This window comes from Camelus ferus, chromosome 28, assembly GCF_009834535.1.
Source record: "Camelus ferus isolate YT-003-E chromosome 28, BCGSAC_Cfer_1.0, whole genome shotgun sequence".
In the NCBI taxonomy this organism is placed as follows: Eukaryota; Metazoa; Chordata; class Mammalia; order Artiodactyla; family Camelidae; genus Camelus; species Camelus ferus.
This window is the reverse complement of record NC_045723.1, coordinates 4,304,786-4,320,395: the sequence shown is the minus strand read 5'-3', so window position 1 is coordinate 4,320,395 and position 15,610 is coordinate 4,304,786. Positions and strand designations below refer to the sequence as shown.

Below are 15,610 nucleotides of genomic sequence, written 5' to 3'. Positions count from 1 at the left end.
TCAGGTGCAGCGCAAGCCTGGGTGGGAGTGTATGCTCAGCTTCCCAGTGGGTGCTGCCAACACCACTCTGGAACGAGCAGGGCACTGACCCACATTAGCCTGTCACAGACAGGTGGGGCGAAACTTCAGCTCTACCAGGGGGTGGGGGGAGGAAGCAGAGTACAGAACTAACCCCAATTCCCACCACCTCTTTCCACCTTACTGATGCTGGAGGAGGGTAGAGACTGAGCTCCCCACTGGCTCCTGCTGAGACTGGGGGAGCCTGAAGTGGAGTATTAACTACCCAGCTCGTACCATGTCTTCCCACCACTGATGCCAGAGGAAGCTGGAGGCTCAGCTTCCACTGGGCCCCTTTGGCACGAGGGAGAGAGGGCAGGGAGAGAAGGGATCAAAGTGCCCAACGGTCATGCTGCACATTGTCTGACCTGGTTTCTTGTTGCCATGTGGGTGTGCAGCTTCAGCGCTGCAGCGGGCCCCCGGACACCAAGGATGCGGGGAACGTGAGATGTGAGTAGTCCTGACTCACACCTCCTGCTTTAGTCTAGTTGCTGTCAGGTAGGGGTCAGGGTCCTACGCTTCACTGGACGCTGCTGACTCTGGAGTTGAGGCTTGAGGCACACTGGTAGTTGGCTCCATCAGCTCGCTGGGTCTTGTTGCTGCCGGGTCGAGGCGAAGGCTTATCTCACCAACGGGCCCTGCTGACATCACTCCAGTGGGAAAATCTGGTCTCTTCTTTCTCCCACCAGGTAAGGAACGGAAGGTGACGCCCCTGCTCAGCCCCTCCAGCACCACCAGGTTGGGGAACAGCATTGCTTCCACCTGCTACCTGCCTCTGCCGGCTTCTTCGGACTGAAGTTTAGGTGGGAGATCAGTTTCTGCCAGGCCGTGTGTGTGCGCGTGTGTGTGTGTGTGCGCGCGTGCACGTGCATGTGTTGGTCTGGTTTTTCTGTTGTATGAGCCTAGTGTACAGTGAGTATTGCCAAAAGCGTTTTCTATTATGAGGCCACCACCTTCCCCACCCTGTGGCTGGGGGGGCAGGCTTTTCTTGGAGCAAATTTTGTGTGTGCCTACTAGAGATTCAGGACAAATAACTCTGTGCAGGATTTATGGGGGGCAATAAGGAAACCCAGAGAACTTACTGCCAATTCTTCCTCCAGTCCTAAGGGCCTTAAGCAGCCTGGCTTCTTCTTCCTCCCCTTTGAGAGTCTCCCTGCGCTGGTTCATTGTGCCTGCCCAGGGTGTTTAAAAGAGGAAGGCCCTGGGAGGAACGGGGTCATTTCATCTTAGCAAAACCAAAAGTCTCTATTCTCCTTCCCTAAAAGCCCCTCATTGTGATCACATTCTGTACACAGTTTTACATCATTTTTACTTGCCATATCACCCGTTTTAAACTTCTGTAATAAAATCTTCGTAGGTACAGTTTTAAAGGCTCTCCAGTTCCCTAGCGAGTGGCCAGAACTTGATTTACATAATCATTTTCCTATGGTTGAAAATGTAGATTCCAACCTTATTGCTATAATAAATAATGCACTAATGAGAACATTTGTGTCCCAAGTTCTTTCTGTATTTTGGATTATAACCTTAGAGAGAGTCCCAGAAGTAGACTCACACATGGCCAATAGCAACTTGGAAGAGGCCCCTCTGGTTCTAACCAACAGTGGAAACCGATAGACTCTTAAACACAGGCCAGCTTGGTAGAGGAAAGAAATGGGTATTGCAGATGCCCCCACGTGGATCTCTTTGATCACTAGTGTGGCTGATCAACTGCCTTCCTTTTGTAAATTAGCTTTTCATGTCTTTTGCCTGTTTGTCTTTTGGGACCTTACCTAACTACTCTTTGGGAAACAGCCTTCCCGGTAGAAGAGACATGATTCAAGATATACAAGAAGTAGTTTTCTTAAGCCAAAAAGATACAGTTCGACATCAAATATCAGCTGACATTTGAAATAAATTAACTAATCTGCCCATTAAACTAGTGCAAAAAATCAAGTGCCTGACATAAAAACACCTGCCAATTAAATGAAGCCATCAGACAAAGATAAAACATAAGAAGCACCTCAGATCTCTGGATGACTCTTAATTTTGAAAATTATGCTGTTTCAAAAGAATAAACATTTCCTGAATCTTACCTGCAGCATAACAACATTGTCACCTTCAAAAGTTACGAACACATCTGTGTCACATTTCAAGCCTGAGATTCGGTTTTCCATCATGTAACCCTATTGCAAAAAAAAAAAGAAAAGAAAAAGAAACAGATTTTAGATTTGCAGTCCCATCATTACAAAGGACATTTTCTTCAAAATTAAAAAAAAAAACCTACAGATAATTGAAAAAAAAAGAAAATAACTGTATTTCTTGTATCCAGAATAACCATTCCAAGAATTTTGATCCATCACATCAGCTCTTGGTCTATAAAGATTATTTTGGGTGTGCCTTCATCAGTAGTCAAAATACTTGAAAATAGTCATGTCACATTTTTCCAAAATATTTCAACAGATTATGCTCATTTTTTTCTCTCTCTCTTCCCAATCTTGTGAATTCTAATAAATGTCAAGATCTTAGTGACTACATCCCACAATATGCAGGAGAATGATGCCTCCCCCACCCCAACCCCTTTTAAATTAGCAAATATACCTATGAATCTTGGGAGACAACTTAAAAATCCTAAAATGCCCCTCTGCCTCTTGATGTCATTAAATGCTCTGCGTCGTAAATTCACACCCCAGCTTCCAGCCAGTTTTTCCTTTTCTCACTTCCTGACATCCTTCTTTAAATGGCAGTAGCCTGCTGCTCCTTTTCAAAGTGGCGAAGTGTTTCTGCACACACCCTGGGGGAATCAGCTGCTCCAGAGAAAGTGGATCAGCCCGAGGCAAAACGTGGAGGGAGCAGAGTTGCCCGTGTTCGGCTGCAGGCCCGTCCCCTTCTCCAGGCCTCTGCCCTCATTGTCCTCCCCACTAACTCTCCAGGATCGTTCCCACTCTCAAAATCTGCTTCTCAAGCAGTCCTGACACATAAGTTACATCAGAGGCAGCAGCTATGGTGGTGCCTCTCCTGGGAGCATTTGCACTTAGCTCTTTGGCTCTGATTGAGAATGACAAGATTTAGCCCCATTGGAACCTTCAAGCCACAAGGGCCAGGGAGGGTCCCAGAAGATGCTCCCGTGGACAGCCATATTCTCCAATCTCTAAGTATGCGTCATCCTTGGGGGACCTGCCTCATTTCTGAAAACAGCCACTGGAGTCACAGAAGCGGGCACTCTGGGCTCCCGCTGACCACAGAGCCTGAAGTCCTATGAGCATCCATACTTCCTGCCCCAAGAACCATCCTCTGACGCCCCCCACCGCCTCCCCTGCTCCCTCTCAGCACCACGCCAGTCCGGGCAGACCTTCTGCACAGTGCGATCCCCTACAGAAGCAAAGGCGTCTTTACAAACCCGCAGGAATCCTTCATTACTTTCATAAAGGTAAACTGTATTTATGGATGAGTAAGTCAGGAGCATTTCCAGCCTGGAGAAGTTCAGCCTCCCCTCCTCCATCATAACCACAGGGTGAATCCCGCGCCCCCATCCCCCGAAACCACATGAGAAGGGCTTCTCACTGAGTGTGATCAGGCCCCAGAGGGTCTCCCCTGCAGGGGTGGCTGACTCACTTCATCGTCAGTATCTACCATGTATCAAGCAGACACTGTGCTGAGGCTTTACCCAAACCCCATTCACCATTTCACTCAATCCCTTTCCTCCTCTCAACAGCCCTGGGAGGTAGGCGCTACCCCATTGCACAGATGAAGAAAGTGAGGCTTCAGGGCTAGGCTGCAGTGTTCTTGGACAACCTCTCCAGTTCTGGTGTGGAAAAGATGAACATGGAATAAATCACCCCGGAGTTGGGGAGGAGCCATTACGCATGGGAAAGACACCTGCCCAAGGCTCAAAACAATAACTTTGAGGAACTAGCCTTTTCCCTTGAGCATTTCGCTCTGGTCTCTTCTAGCAGGGGAGGGAGGAACAGCTTCTTTGTTGTTCTCTGACACCTGAACTGTTCACTCTCTGCCCTGGAAACCAGGCCGTCGGGGCTTTAAAGTGATTGGGGAGACAGGCCACCGGAAAGGCAGTGGAATCAGCACCCGAACCCCGTCGTCTCCTGGAGGGCGGGCACTGGAGTCCCGGGACGCGAAGATGCTTCGTGTTTTTGTGCTAGTTCTCCACGTGCAATGGGATTTACTTCTCTCCTAGATGATGACACTCAGCTTTAACTCCTCTCTTCATTCGAATACTGGACAAAACCACATGACTGATATCCAGATGGTTCTAGACTCTCCAGGGTCCTGACACGACCACGCTACCAGGCCCACAGCCCTCACAGAGCTTGTGGGTAACTGGAATGAAGTAGCAGAGAGAAAACCCACAGGCTAAGTGTGTGCGAGGCAGCGGCCGTGGCCAGCACGCCGCCTCCAATCTCCTGAAACTACCCAGGCATATTTACAATCTAACCTCCTTAGAATAGACCAGAGAGGCCCATCCTCAGAAAAGCCTAAATCCTCAGGATATCTGAGATGACCCTTCTAGAAACTAACTTGGTTCGCAAAGCCCTGGCCTCTGGGCTCTGTGTGAACGTGTGTGAGAGTTTAGGGAAAGATACGCCACGTCGAGTGGGAGGTTACTGACCGGGGACTTGCTTCCATCTTCCCAGGAACTTAAATTCTAACTCTCTGGGGACAAATGATTATAAACAGTGTGTGTGCATGTAGCATTTTCTAAATAAAAATGAACTTTCAAAATTAACTACCAAAAGCAATACATAAGCATTGTGAAACAAACAAACCAACCAGAAAACAAGGAAAAGAGATTTAAAAAGTCATCCACAACCTCGTGATGTGGGAGACAAAAGGACGCCTGAGAAAGAAAGACCCCAAGAAAAGGCTTGATGGAACTGGGGATCCAAAGGTGGAGGTAGATGGTACAGGGAGGCAGGTGGGGAGACACCTGGAAACCAACAGAACAGATCTGGCCAAAGGGAGCTACAGAGTGTTCTAGGGGGAGAGGGGACATGACAGCATGGGTGGTACAGTCAGAGGAGGCTGAGGATGGGGTCAGGGGTGAGGAAAGCTAGAACCAGGGGAGGAAGATGGAGGAAGGTAAGAGTGCTGGATTCGGAGGAAGGAGGAAACATGTTAACCTCAAAGTTACCCTCAGCACCCATGGGTGGTGAGCTGGGGAACAGTCCTGGGCTCTGAGGCCAGAGACACCTGCCACTAACCCAGCACCTTCTCAAGGCTTCACCGCAGGATGTGCTGGGACTGGAGGGACAGTCTTGTGAAAGCCATTACTGGGACTGACTTTGGGTTCTGTGTGACACGGGATATATCATTTCCACGCTTCACAGCAACATCTCAGCACCCTGGTTTCAGGGAGGATGAAGCTGAGGGTCCGTGGGGTTTTCCCACTCCACGCCAGCCTGGCCCACTTCCCTGGGTAGTGCAATGCTGGCCCCTCTGTTTGGGATGCCCCCCAGATCTCCAGGCATCTCTCTCCCTGTCTGTCTCTGGTCGGTCATTCCCACCGCAGGGAGGCTGTCTCCCATCCTCTGTCTAAAACAGCTGCCCACCCACCACCATCACTCTCCATCTCCATGCCGCCGTCTACTTTACTTCGGAGCTTTTCATTCTATCATCACTATATATACATAGGATCTTCAAAATTGTATTTATTGCCTGTGCCCCATGAGGACACAGACTTTACTGCACTCACCACTGCATCCCCACCCGGAAACAGGACCCGGTGCATCTCAGGGGCACAATAAAGTATCTGTGACCAGTCGAATGAAACAACATGCGGGTAAGTGGCGAAACGGGGTCAGAACCCAGAGCCACCCAACTCCACCGCCTGTGTGTGCTCTGCTCTTCTTTTCTATAAAGTGCACAGGCGGTTGGACAGAGGGACATGGAGGTGGACAGGGAGGTGAAGGGACAAGCCAGAAGATGAAGACACTCGCTGTTGGGAGGAGCTGCCCAGACCAGGAGCCTGTGTGGACAGAGGCGCAAGGCTGGTCACGCTCTGACAGAGATCACAAAGCCCAAATGCAGCGGGGACAGAATATGACACGGAGCCCCTGGCCGGCAGAGAAAGGCCAGGATGTCGGTGTCCAAGCTGGGAGTTTAGCAGAAGCAGGAGTGGCTTTAGGAAATTGCTACCCAAGGCCACAGGTGATCCTGGCTCAGATCTCTGGGGGTAGGAAAGGCCGACGGTCTTAGAGGCCTGGAGGCAGGGTAGATGTGTCTCTCTGTGGACCTGCATTTGTGGACGGTGTTCCTGAAAGCTGAGGGGACACCATTAAAGGTGACACAGCTGCAGCCGGGAGAAGAAGAGCCTCAGGACAGTTAACACAAACCCCGCCCCAGCTTCCCGGCCTGGATGCTGCTGCCAAGCGGGAGGTGTCCCAGCATCCCTGACTCCCCCGGTGGGGACCACACAAGAGGTGACTCATGCTCCCCCAGGGTGTAAACTGAACCTCGAATCAGCCCAGCAGCAGACGGCCTGCCCTCACAGACCAGGACACGTGCAGGGGAGGACAGAGAGGCCGGGTTAGGGGGCAGAAGGGAGCCTTTCCAGCCCAGTGACAATCAGCAATCAGCTCATCTCGGGGAGGTGGGGGTGGGGGAGGAGGAGACAGGAGACAAAGACTCTGCACTTTGAGGGACACTGGGCAAGTGCCCAAGATGACAGCAGAGAGTGGGCTTCCTGCAGTGGCCACATGGGCCCAGAAGGAGAGGGGGCACTTCCCTGCAGACTGGGACACCGGAGGGGGCCCACAGAGCTGGAGGAGAGCAGAGTTCTGGCAACAGCAGCCCCTGCATGGACTTATGGTGCACACCGGGCCTGTGGCCTCAGGTGCAGAGCAGAAAAGGCCAGGCTGCGGTTCCGTGGCAAGGGCCCCGCCATCCTCACTTACCCCTCCGTCATCTCCCTGGAGCCAAAGCCGCCACCCTCAGTCCCCAAACCCGCACCGTCCTGGAGCCTCCTTCCAAGAACAGGCTGTGCTGCGAGGGCCCGGGAAGGCCGATTCCTGGATGAGGAATTTGGACTCAGTCTGTTCTTGCCATGGAGGGAAAAGGCCCGTCAGCCCCCGGGGCAGGCCAGGGACCAGCATCCCGGGGCTTGTGACGGCATCAGCATCACACGGTCTCCTCCCAGAGCACATCCCTCTCGAGCCAGGACCTGTGAGACTCGCTTCTGCCCAGGCTGCCAAGGGGCCCGCCCCTTCCATGAAACTTTCTAGAAGAGTCTAAAGTGTTCCAGGGAAACAACCGGGGCCGTGTTTCCTGCTCTCTACTCCTACCCCCGCCCAGGGCGTTTTCCCTCCACCTTCGAGCCGCAGGGTCCCCGCACTCCCTCGTGGGGTTCTGTTTCATTTTTTCTAAGCCTCATAATTATCTCAGCTTTCACCAGGGACCCAAAGAGGCCCACTCAGCAGAGGACCGCACGTCACACACGGGGCTCGGGTCTCAGCTCCCGTGTCCACGCAGAGCGCTCCCGACGCGGGCGCCCTTGCAGCCTCTGCCGGGAGTGGACTTGGTTCTCACCCTGCCTGTCTCTGCTGGGAGTCGCTCCACGGCAGGCCTGAAACCTTGGCCTTCAGTGTATCTGAAGTGAAAACCAACAGTTACCTTGGGGAGGCCTATCAAAACATCACAGAGAGTGTGTGCGTGAGCGCGCGCATGTGTGGTATTATCCCGAATCTTGATGGTTCTCAACCAGAGATAAATCAATGTGAACGGCTTCTCCAATGCAAATAAATCCTTCGGAACCTCAGGAAATCCTTCCCTAAGCCATCATCTCAAGACACTCAAGAGCACCTTAGGTTATCATTACAGAATAAAATGGCAGTTTCCACAATTTTTCTTCTTTTCCACCTTGGACTCCTACGTGGGGGCATTGCTTAGACATTTCAGGTTGGGGGCTGGGGAGATAAGGAAAAAGAGGGGAGGGAGGGAAGAAAAAGTTTCCATCCAAAAAAAAAGTGAATAATATTTTCCATTAGCTTACTTTTCTATTAATAAAAAAAAGAAGAAGAAATGTGGAATAGACAGAGGGAACTCTAAACTCCACACTCCCCACGCCAGCAGAACCCCCGGGGGACCCACAGGCCGGGCTCTGGGAGGAAACAGCACACAGGGTGGACGCGCCACTCTATCTCTGCCTTCTGGGTTACATCGAGCCTCTTAGCAACTAATTGTGAATGTCATTAAGGTTGTGTCCCATTTCAGTGAGAGCCCCATGAAACATATTTTATGATTCAAACTTTGTACGCTGCAAGTTTAATACGTTCCTGCTGTTTTTAACATCTCTGATTTTTTTTTTACTGTATGACTACATTTAATAAATGTATCAGAACAAATTAGAAACAGGCTTTCCCCCCACTTCCTTTTAAACAAATTGAGGGTAAATTTTGTGAACTTGATCAATCTTATTGGTTAAAGGAAGGTTGATGGAAAATAGAGACCAACCGGAAGGGACTGGGTCTTGGAACTGCGTTAATTTTATCCTGAGGTGTCTCTGCTGCCCTGGAGCAGGGGACCTGGATGTGTGGGCAGCTAGTGTGTGTGAGATTCACTGCACCCTTTCCTGTGACAGAGGCGATCTAGGTGGGGTCTTCTGACAGCCCAGCAGATGATGGATGTTCTGATGGAGGTGATGACGAGGCGCCCCACCCGGCCCTGGACGCCCTGAAGTGACCCTGCACTCTCAGGGCTTATGACAGGGGGGAGTGGGTGGGATGGAATTCATTCGTGGGGCCCGTCACCAAATGCACGCTGAGGGTCTTGTGTTGCAGGCACTATGCTACACACTGCAAACCTTAAACATGGTCCTGTCCTCAGGAGACAGGCACTGGTCGGGTCAACAAATAAAATGGGTAATTAAAAAAAAATCTGCGGTAAGTGCCAGAAAGCAAATGATCTGGGTTCCTTGAGAAAAGAATGCACAAGGAAGACCTCTTCTAACCCAGACGCCTGAGAACGTTTTCAGGGCTTGCTTCACTTGGAATCGTAAAGAAGAGGAATCAGTCAAACCAGGAATGGAGGCAGTTTGCTCCAGGTGTGAGAACAGCATGTGCAAACATCCTGTGGCCACGCAGATGCACAGAATATTTGGGACTGGAAAGAAGGCTGGACTGGGGGTGACGTGGTGGGGAGAGAGGCCCAATGATAAGGGGGGACACAGGAGTCAAGAGACTCGGGACCTCAAGACCCATCATTTTGTGTTAGTTCAGGTGTAATGTAAAGTCATAAAATAATTTTAGTCTTTGGAGTCAGATGACTTGTCATTTTAAAAGATGGCTCTAGCTCCTGAGAGAGCACAGCCCACAGCAGGCGAGAGAGAAGGGGCTGGATTAGTTGGTGGCATGGCGGTGGGAGATCTGGATGGCACACGGTTAGAGGGAGAAGGTTTGGAGAGGGCTGGGTGTGTGCGTGAGAAAGAGAAAGCCAGAGTCACATGAACAGTAGGTGCTCCCGGAGCTGGAGCATCCCAGCGGAGGTATGTTTGTTGGGAAAGATCAAACGTTCATGTCTATAAACGTCAGATGTGAGAATCATTGAGACATCCAAGTGGACTGGTCAAAAGGAAGGTGAGACACAAGACTCTGGAGGTGCACAAAGATCTCTGGGATGGAGATATAAACTAGAGTCCTCACTATGTGAGTATTCAAAATCAAAGGAAGGGACAGAATGATCAAGAGTGTAACCACACAGAGAAGAGAGGAACCAGGCTCGCATGATGGAAAATGCCAACATTCCAAGGTCAGGGAGAGGAAAGTCGGCGGAGGAGACTAAGAGGACAAAGAAGCAGGAAGAAAGCTGGAGAGGATGGTGTCCTGACAGCTGGGACAAGGGTGTGTCCAGGAGGGAGGGCAGGCCCACGACCAAGGCTGCTGGGAGCTCAGGCAGGTGAGGAGCCAGAAGGAGCCTTGGACTGAGTCCCAGGGAATCAATGGTGATGGCCCAGAACAGGTTAGGCAGCTTGGCAGAGGGGAAGCCAGATTTTCTTGGGACACCCAGCTCCAGCGATAGGGCGGACAAAGTAGACTTTAACAACAAAGTGTCCAGGAGAAACCACTGAAAATATGCTTGATGAAATATTGTTTTAAAAATCATTTTGCTGCACAGCCAGCTGATAAAAAGAAGCACTCGGAGGATGAACACGAGAGAGCATGACTCCAAAATGGGCGGCAGGGAATCTAGAATCCAGAATAATAGTAAAAAGTCCAAATGCCGAGAGAAAGTAACTGTCAGCCATGAATTCCATCCTTAACAGCCCTTAACCTTTCAAGACTGAGAATGAAAAAAAAGACATATTCAGGCAAATAAAAATTAGGTTTACTGCCACAGACCCACCCTACGCTGAGAAAGCACTCCATGAATAAGGAAAATGACTGAAGATACGCAAGAAGGAACTGTGAGCAAAGAAACTGGTAAAAGGCAGCAGTTCCAGAGAAACCCTGATTCCATATAATAACAAATATGTTGGCTACTGCGTGAGATTAAAAACCGTGGTGCTGAAGTAATGGACAATGGTATTACAGAAGGTGGCAGCCAGTGAAAGCAATCTAACCTCTTGTATTGTTGGGGGAAAAAAACCCAATAAATCTGAAAGAAAGTAAGAAGCCCAAACCAGCAGATATAAGACCCAACAAATAGAAAGCAAAGAGTAAGATGGAAGAAGTGAATTCAAATACATCAGCAATGACAGTAAATATCTAGACTAAACAGATAAAAGTGAGGTTGTCAGAGTAAACTGAATCTAAAAACCAGACAAATGTTGTTTATAAGAAACATAAAGGCAACACAGTAACACAGAAAAGCTGAAAGTAAAAGGATACAACAAATAAATACCAACCAAATGGGAGCTTTTTGTATTTATATTGATAAAACACACTTTAAGGTGTTACCAGAGCTAAGGAGAGTCACTACAGGAGGACCAAAGATTCAAGTCACTAGAAACAGAGGACAATTCTAAATCTGTAAACATCTAGTAACACGACTTCGAAATAGTGAGACTGAAACTGGTAGAAATACAAGGAGATACCAGCAAATCTACCATCAATAGTGGAAGATTTTAGCCCACTCCATAGGTATAGACCAGACAGACCAAAACCTCAGTAAGAACAGGGAATATCTGAATAATGTCACTAATAAGCTTGATCTATTGGTCACATTTAAAACTCTGCACCTCATTACAGAATGCACCTTACTTGCACATGGAAACTGTCATGTTCTAGGTCACAAAGTAGATCATGATAAACTTCCCAAAAAAGCTGTACCACACTGGCCATTTTCTCTGACTACTGTGGAATTAAGTGGAAAAAACCTAATATAATAATAATAATAATAATTATTATTATTATTATTAACAACAACAACAATAGCAATCAATAAAGAGAAGGTGGTCTGTATAGTGGTTATACTTCACAGCCAGACTGTCTGGGTTGGAACCTTGGTTCTGCCAGCTCAGGATCTGTGTGATCTTGCGTTAATTTCTTAAACTCTCTGGACCTCAGTGTTCACATACATAATATCAGGGTCATAATAATCCTGCTTTGTAAGGTTATGGTGAGGATTATATAAGTTAATAATGTAAAATGTGAAGGCTGGTGAATTCAACAAAGTTTGGCTATTATTATATTTAAATATTAGACATTATTATATTTAAATATTAGACATTAGGAAAATTTAAAAAGCATACTCAGCTAATTTACGGGTCAGATAAGTCATGATGAACATTCAAATATACTTAGAACTGATAAACAGAAAATCTTATATATCAAATCATGGTTGATCGGCCAAAGCAGTATTTAAAAAGAAAGGCTATAAATTTAAATGTTTATAATAGAAATGGGAAAATGGCAACAATTAATGAAATAACATCCAGGTTAAGGTAACAGAAAAAGAGCATAAGAGCAAAAAAACCCAAATAAAGTAGAAGGAAATAAATAATGAAGATAAAAATCAAGGAAATGGAAATCCCAGATACAATCTGGAGAGGATCAGCAAAACCAAAAGTTTATTATTTGGAAGAAAAAAAAAAGAGATCAAGAGATAAAGTGATGGGGGAAATAAACAATATGAGGAATGGCAGAAGGGGCATAAACACAGATATAGCAGGGATTAAAAAAAGATAAGAAGGTATTAAGAACCTCATGCCTGTAAATTTTAAAACAAAGAAGAAATGGACAAATTAGCAGACAAATATAAATTACTAGAACAGACTCAAGAAGAAATAGGTAACCTGAATAGTTCTAATCACTAAAGAAAGTGAATCAATCATTGTAAATGTTTCAGGCAGGAACTAGGAGACCTACATGGATTTACAGATATTTCTATGAACTATTCAAGGAACAGATCATTCAATTTTATACAAAGTCTTTGAGAGAACAGAAAAAGAAGACACACTCCCTCGCCAAGTCATCAAACAAGTGTGTTGTAACTTTGATATTCAACTTAGACAAGGGCAGAACTAGGAAGGAATAACAGCACAACCTCACTCCTGATCACAGAGGGAAACATCCTCAGTGAGTGACGCAGGCAGAATCAGCCGTGAATCAAGCACACACACACCCACACCCACATCATGACTAACTGTATGCATTCCTGAACCTGAGATTTAGTAAACATTAGAAAATCTGTTCATGTAAATTCACCCCATAAGAAGATTAAAGAAGGAAAAGGTGTGATTATCTCAGTAAAATAAAGGAACATAAATAATTCGATAAAAGTTAAATTCATTCAAAATTTTAAAACCAAACCAAAAAAAAAAAAAATGAACACACACAAAAACCCACAACAGCCTCTTCACAGACCTGACTTAACGTGATAAAGAATTATCAGCAGAATTCCCACACCAAATAACATCCTATTCATGGTGAAAAAGTAAGCACGTGCCCTTTAAAGTCAAGAATAAAATATAGGTGCCCATTTCAACCACTCCTTTAACCACTGCGCTGGAAGACCTTGCTGAGTCAATGGTGTGACAAAGAAACACATGTAAATGATTGTAAATGAAGAAACAAGCTATCATTTTTCACAGGGAATATGATTATCTTCGTACGAAATGCAAAAGAACTACGAACAGATTATGATTATTAGAACTGTTATGACAGTTTAACAAGGTTGCTGGATATACGATCAATACACAAAATTCAACTCCACTTCTACACACCAGCCTGATGGGATTAGAGAATGTTCCAAAAGCCATCATATACGCTATCTAACAGATACCCGTTCGGCTACTATTCTCTGAGAACGGTCTCACCACCCCATGTAAGTGGGGCATCGGGAGGCATGTTCATGATATGTGACCCCGTTCCCTGAGCAAAAATGTCTGAGTTGGGAAGGACTCCCAACTCCAACTGAGCCAGGGATTCAGCACTGGATCTATGAGACACCATCTCAGAGCACAGCTGGAATGGAGATGCTATAAACTCCACAGCCGAAGGGCAACTACGTATGCAGAGGAGCAAGGAGAACGGGCAGACACGAGAGGCAAAGGCCAAGACTATGGCCCCAAGGAGAGTAGAGCGGCCTCTACTCTGGTCCTCATGAGACCTGGATTCCAGAACACATCTCTCTCTCTCCTAAGATATATTCTCCTTTCTTACTTGAGCAAGTTTGTAATGGGTCTCTCTCATTTGCATCCAAATTAGTCTTAACTGAGATGATCACAAATTCAGAAGGCAGCTTGAAGCTTCATTTTTCCCCCCCTTCTTACTTCCTTGATGTGATGGAGTGAATCCTTCTGGAGAGTTAAGAACCATCTCAAGGGAGATTAAAATGAGAATACAGTAGATTCAAAGTTTGGCAAGTTGGCCCAGGATCGACGCCAGATCTATCCATTATTCTCTCGTATGTCTGGATGCTATCCATTCCGCATAAAATTTATAATTGCCTTCCTTACGCCCTTAAGAAGTTTGGGCTGAGATCTTCAAAGGAATGTTGCCAATAAAATAGATTGTCCTTGGGTCATTTGAGTAATCTCTCTTTTCTTTATCAGTGAGGAGGGTCAGTTTTACTGCCTGCTACTCTCCCAATTCTAATTTGCCTGACAAGATAAGACCTACTAACATAAGACACTCACAACATGACATGTGGATCTTCTCACTGTGAGATGATTTTTTTTTCCAGTGACCACAGGTTAACAACAAAACACAGAGGGTTAAGTGTAGAACATTGATTAACATGGAACCTGGGGGCCAGGAACAGAGTTATCCCCCACCCCTGGGAAAAAAGCAAGGTCCAGATTTAAGGACAAGAGACTGGGATTTGGGAGACCTGAATTAGAACCCCTGCCTCCACCTTTTACTAGATCTGGAGAAACAGCATCTCCCCTCTGGTCTTAGCTCCTCCATCCATGGGAAACCATGTGGACAATAATTCCTACTCATAGGACTATTAGAGGATTAAAGATGGACACACCTACACAGGCCCTGGCACTTTACCTAGCAGGGACTTGGGGAATGTCAGGGAGTCAGAAACAGAAATCTCTTTTGCACAATAAGAGCTAATTCCTCTAATCCTGGAGCAAGGTTCTTTCAAAGCCGAGAAATAGTTAATTATCATAAAGTGTTTTTTATTATGCTGTCTTTCTAAATCCCTGCAACCAAACAGGTTATTGTTTACACAATGAATAGAAAGTGTCAGCAGAGATGAGGAGCCTAGGATTTAATCTGTAGCCCCAGAAGGTTGGAATTTTTCTTGAAGGCTCTCAATCTGTCCAGAGAAAGGGGTCTCTGGTCTATGAAATGGAAATTGAGGGAATTTGTCAGAGACTCATTGGCATCCTGGGAAAATCAGGCTGGAGCTGAGCAAAGGGTCTGCCTGATAAAACTGTCATAGTAACCATGGAGCAGACCCTTCTATTGGGGTCAACACATGGACCCCAGCCAGTCCCTTCTCAGGTTTGCCAGACTGGCCTTGGGTCCTTTCTGAGTGTGAGCTGAACCCTTTCCACTCTGCTACCCAGTTACTTGGCGTTACAGTTTAACTTGCCCCTACCCTGCCCACGTATGCTTTCCTAGCCAGGTGGACCCATAACTTTTAGACTCAGAATCCTCCACCAGCATCACCAGATACACAAGGCCCAGGCACCAGCCAGGATTTTTCTTGGCTCTGTTTCTCCTTATGAAATTGGATGGGGAGCAAAATGGTCTCTGCCATATTAGACCCACATCAGGCTGACCTACTTATGTTTAGAGAGATAAGTGTCCAGGACTGCTGTGGAAAGCTGAGCATTTAAACAAACACTATCTACTGCATTCCAGGAGATAGTAAACCTGCAGCATCCTGGATGGAGGGAGGCCCTCCACTGACTGTCTCCTCCCTGCACCAGCCTGCCCGCCTGCACAGAGCCTACCTTGCCTGGAATCCACTTTGCCTTCAAGAGCTCCAACACCTCCTTGGGGCCCGGCAGGCTCTTAGATTTTTGACTCTGACTTTTCTAGATCTTCTGGCTCTTGTTCAGTTCACCAGTACTCTCAGCTGCCTGCATCTGGAGACCCTCCATCCTTATGACTCTGCAGCCTCCCAGGAACCCGGGAAGCGCCTGTGATTCGACCAGCAGGAGCAG

The 15,610-nt window shown here is 47.1% G+C and overlaps 1 protein-coding gene across 1 annotated transcript in view; it reads right to left on the bottom strand.

Moving 5' to 3' along the window:
- The window catches only part of ACOXL (acyl-CoA oxidase like), a 281,193-nt gene that overhangs the window by 103,768 nt on the left and 161,815 nt on the right, over positions 1-15,610 (bottom strand). The window contains exon 16 of the mRNA XM_032469554.1: positions 2,130-2,219. Within this exon, the coding sequence (XP_032325445.1) occupies positions 2,130-2,219 (90 nt within the window). The remainder of the gene's footprint in view (positions 1-2,129; positions 2,220-15,610) is intronic.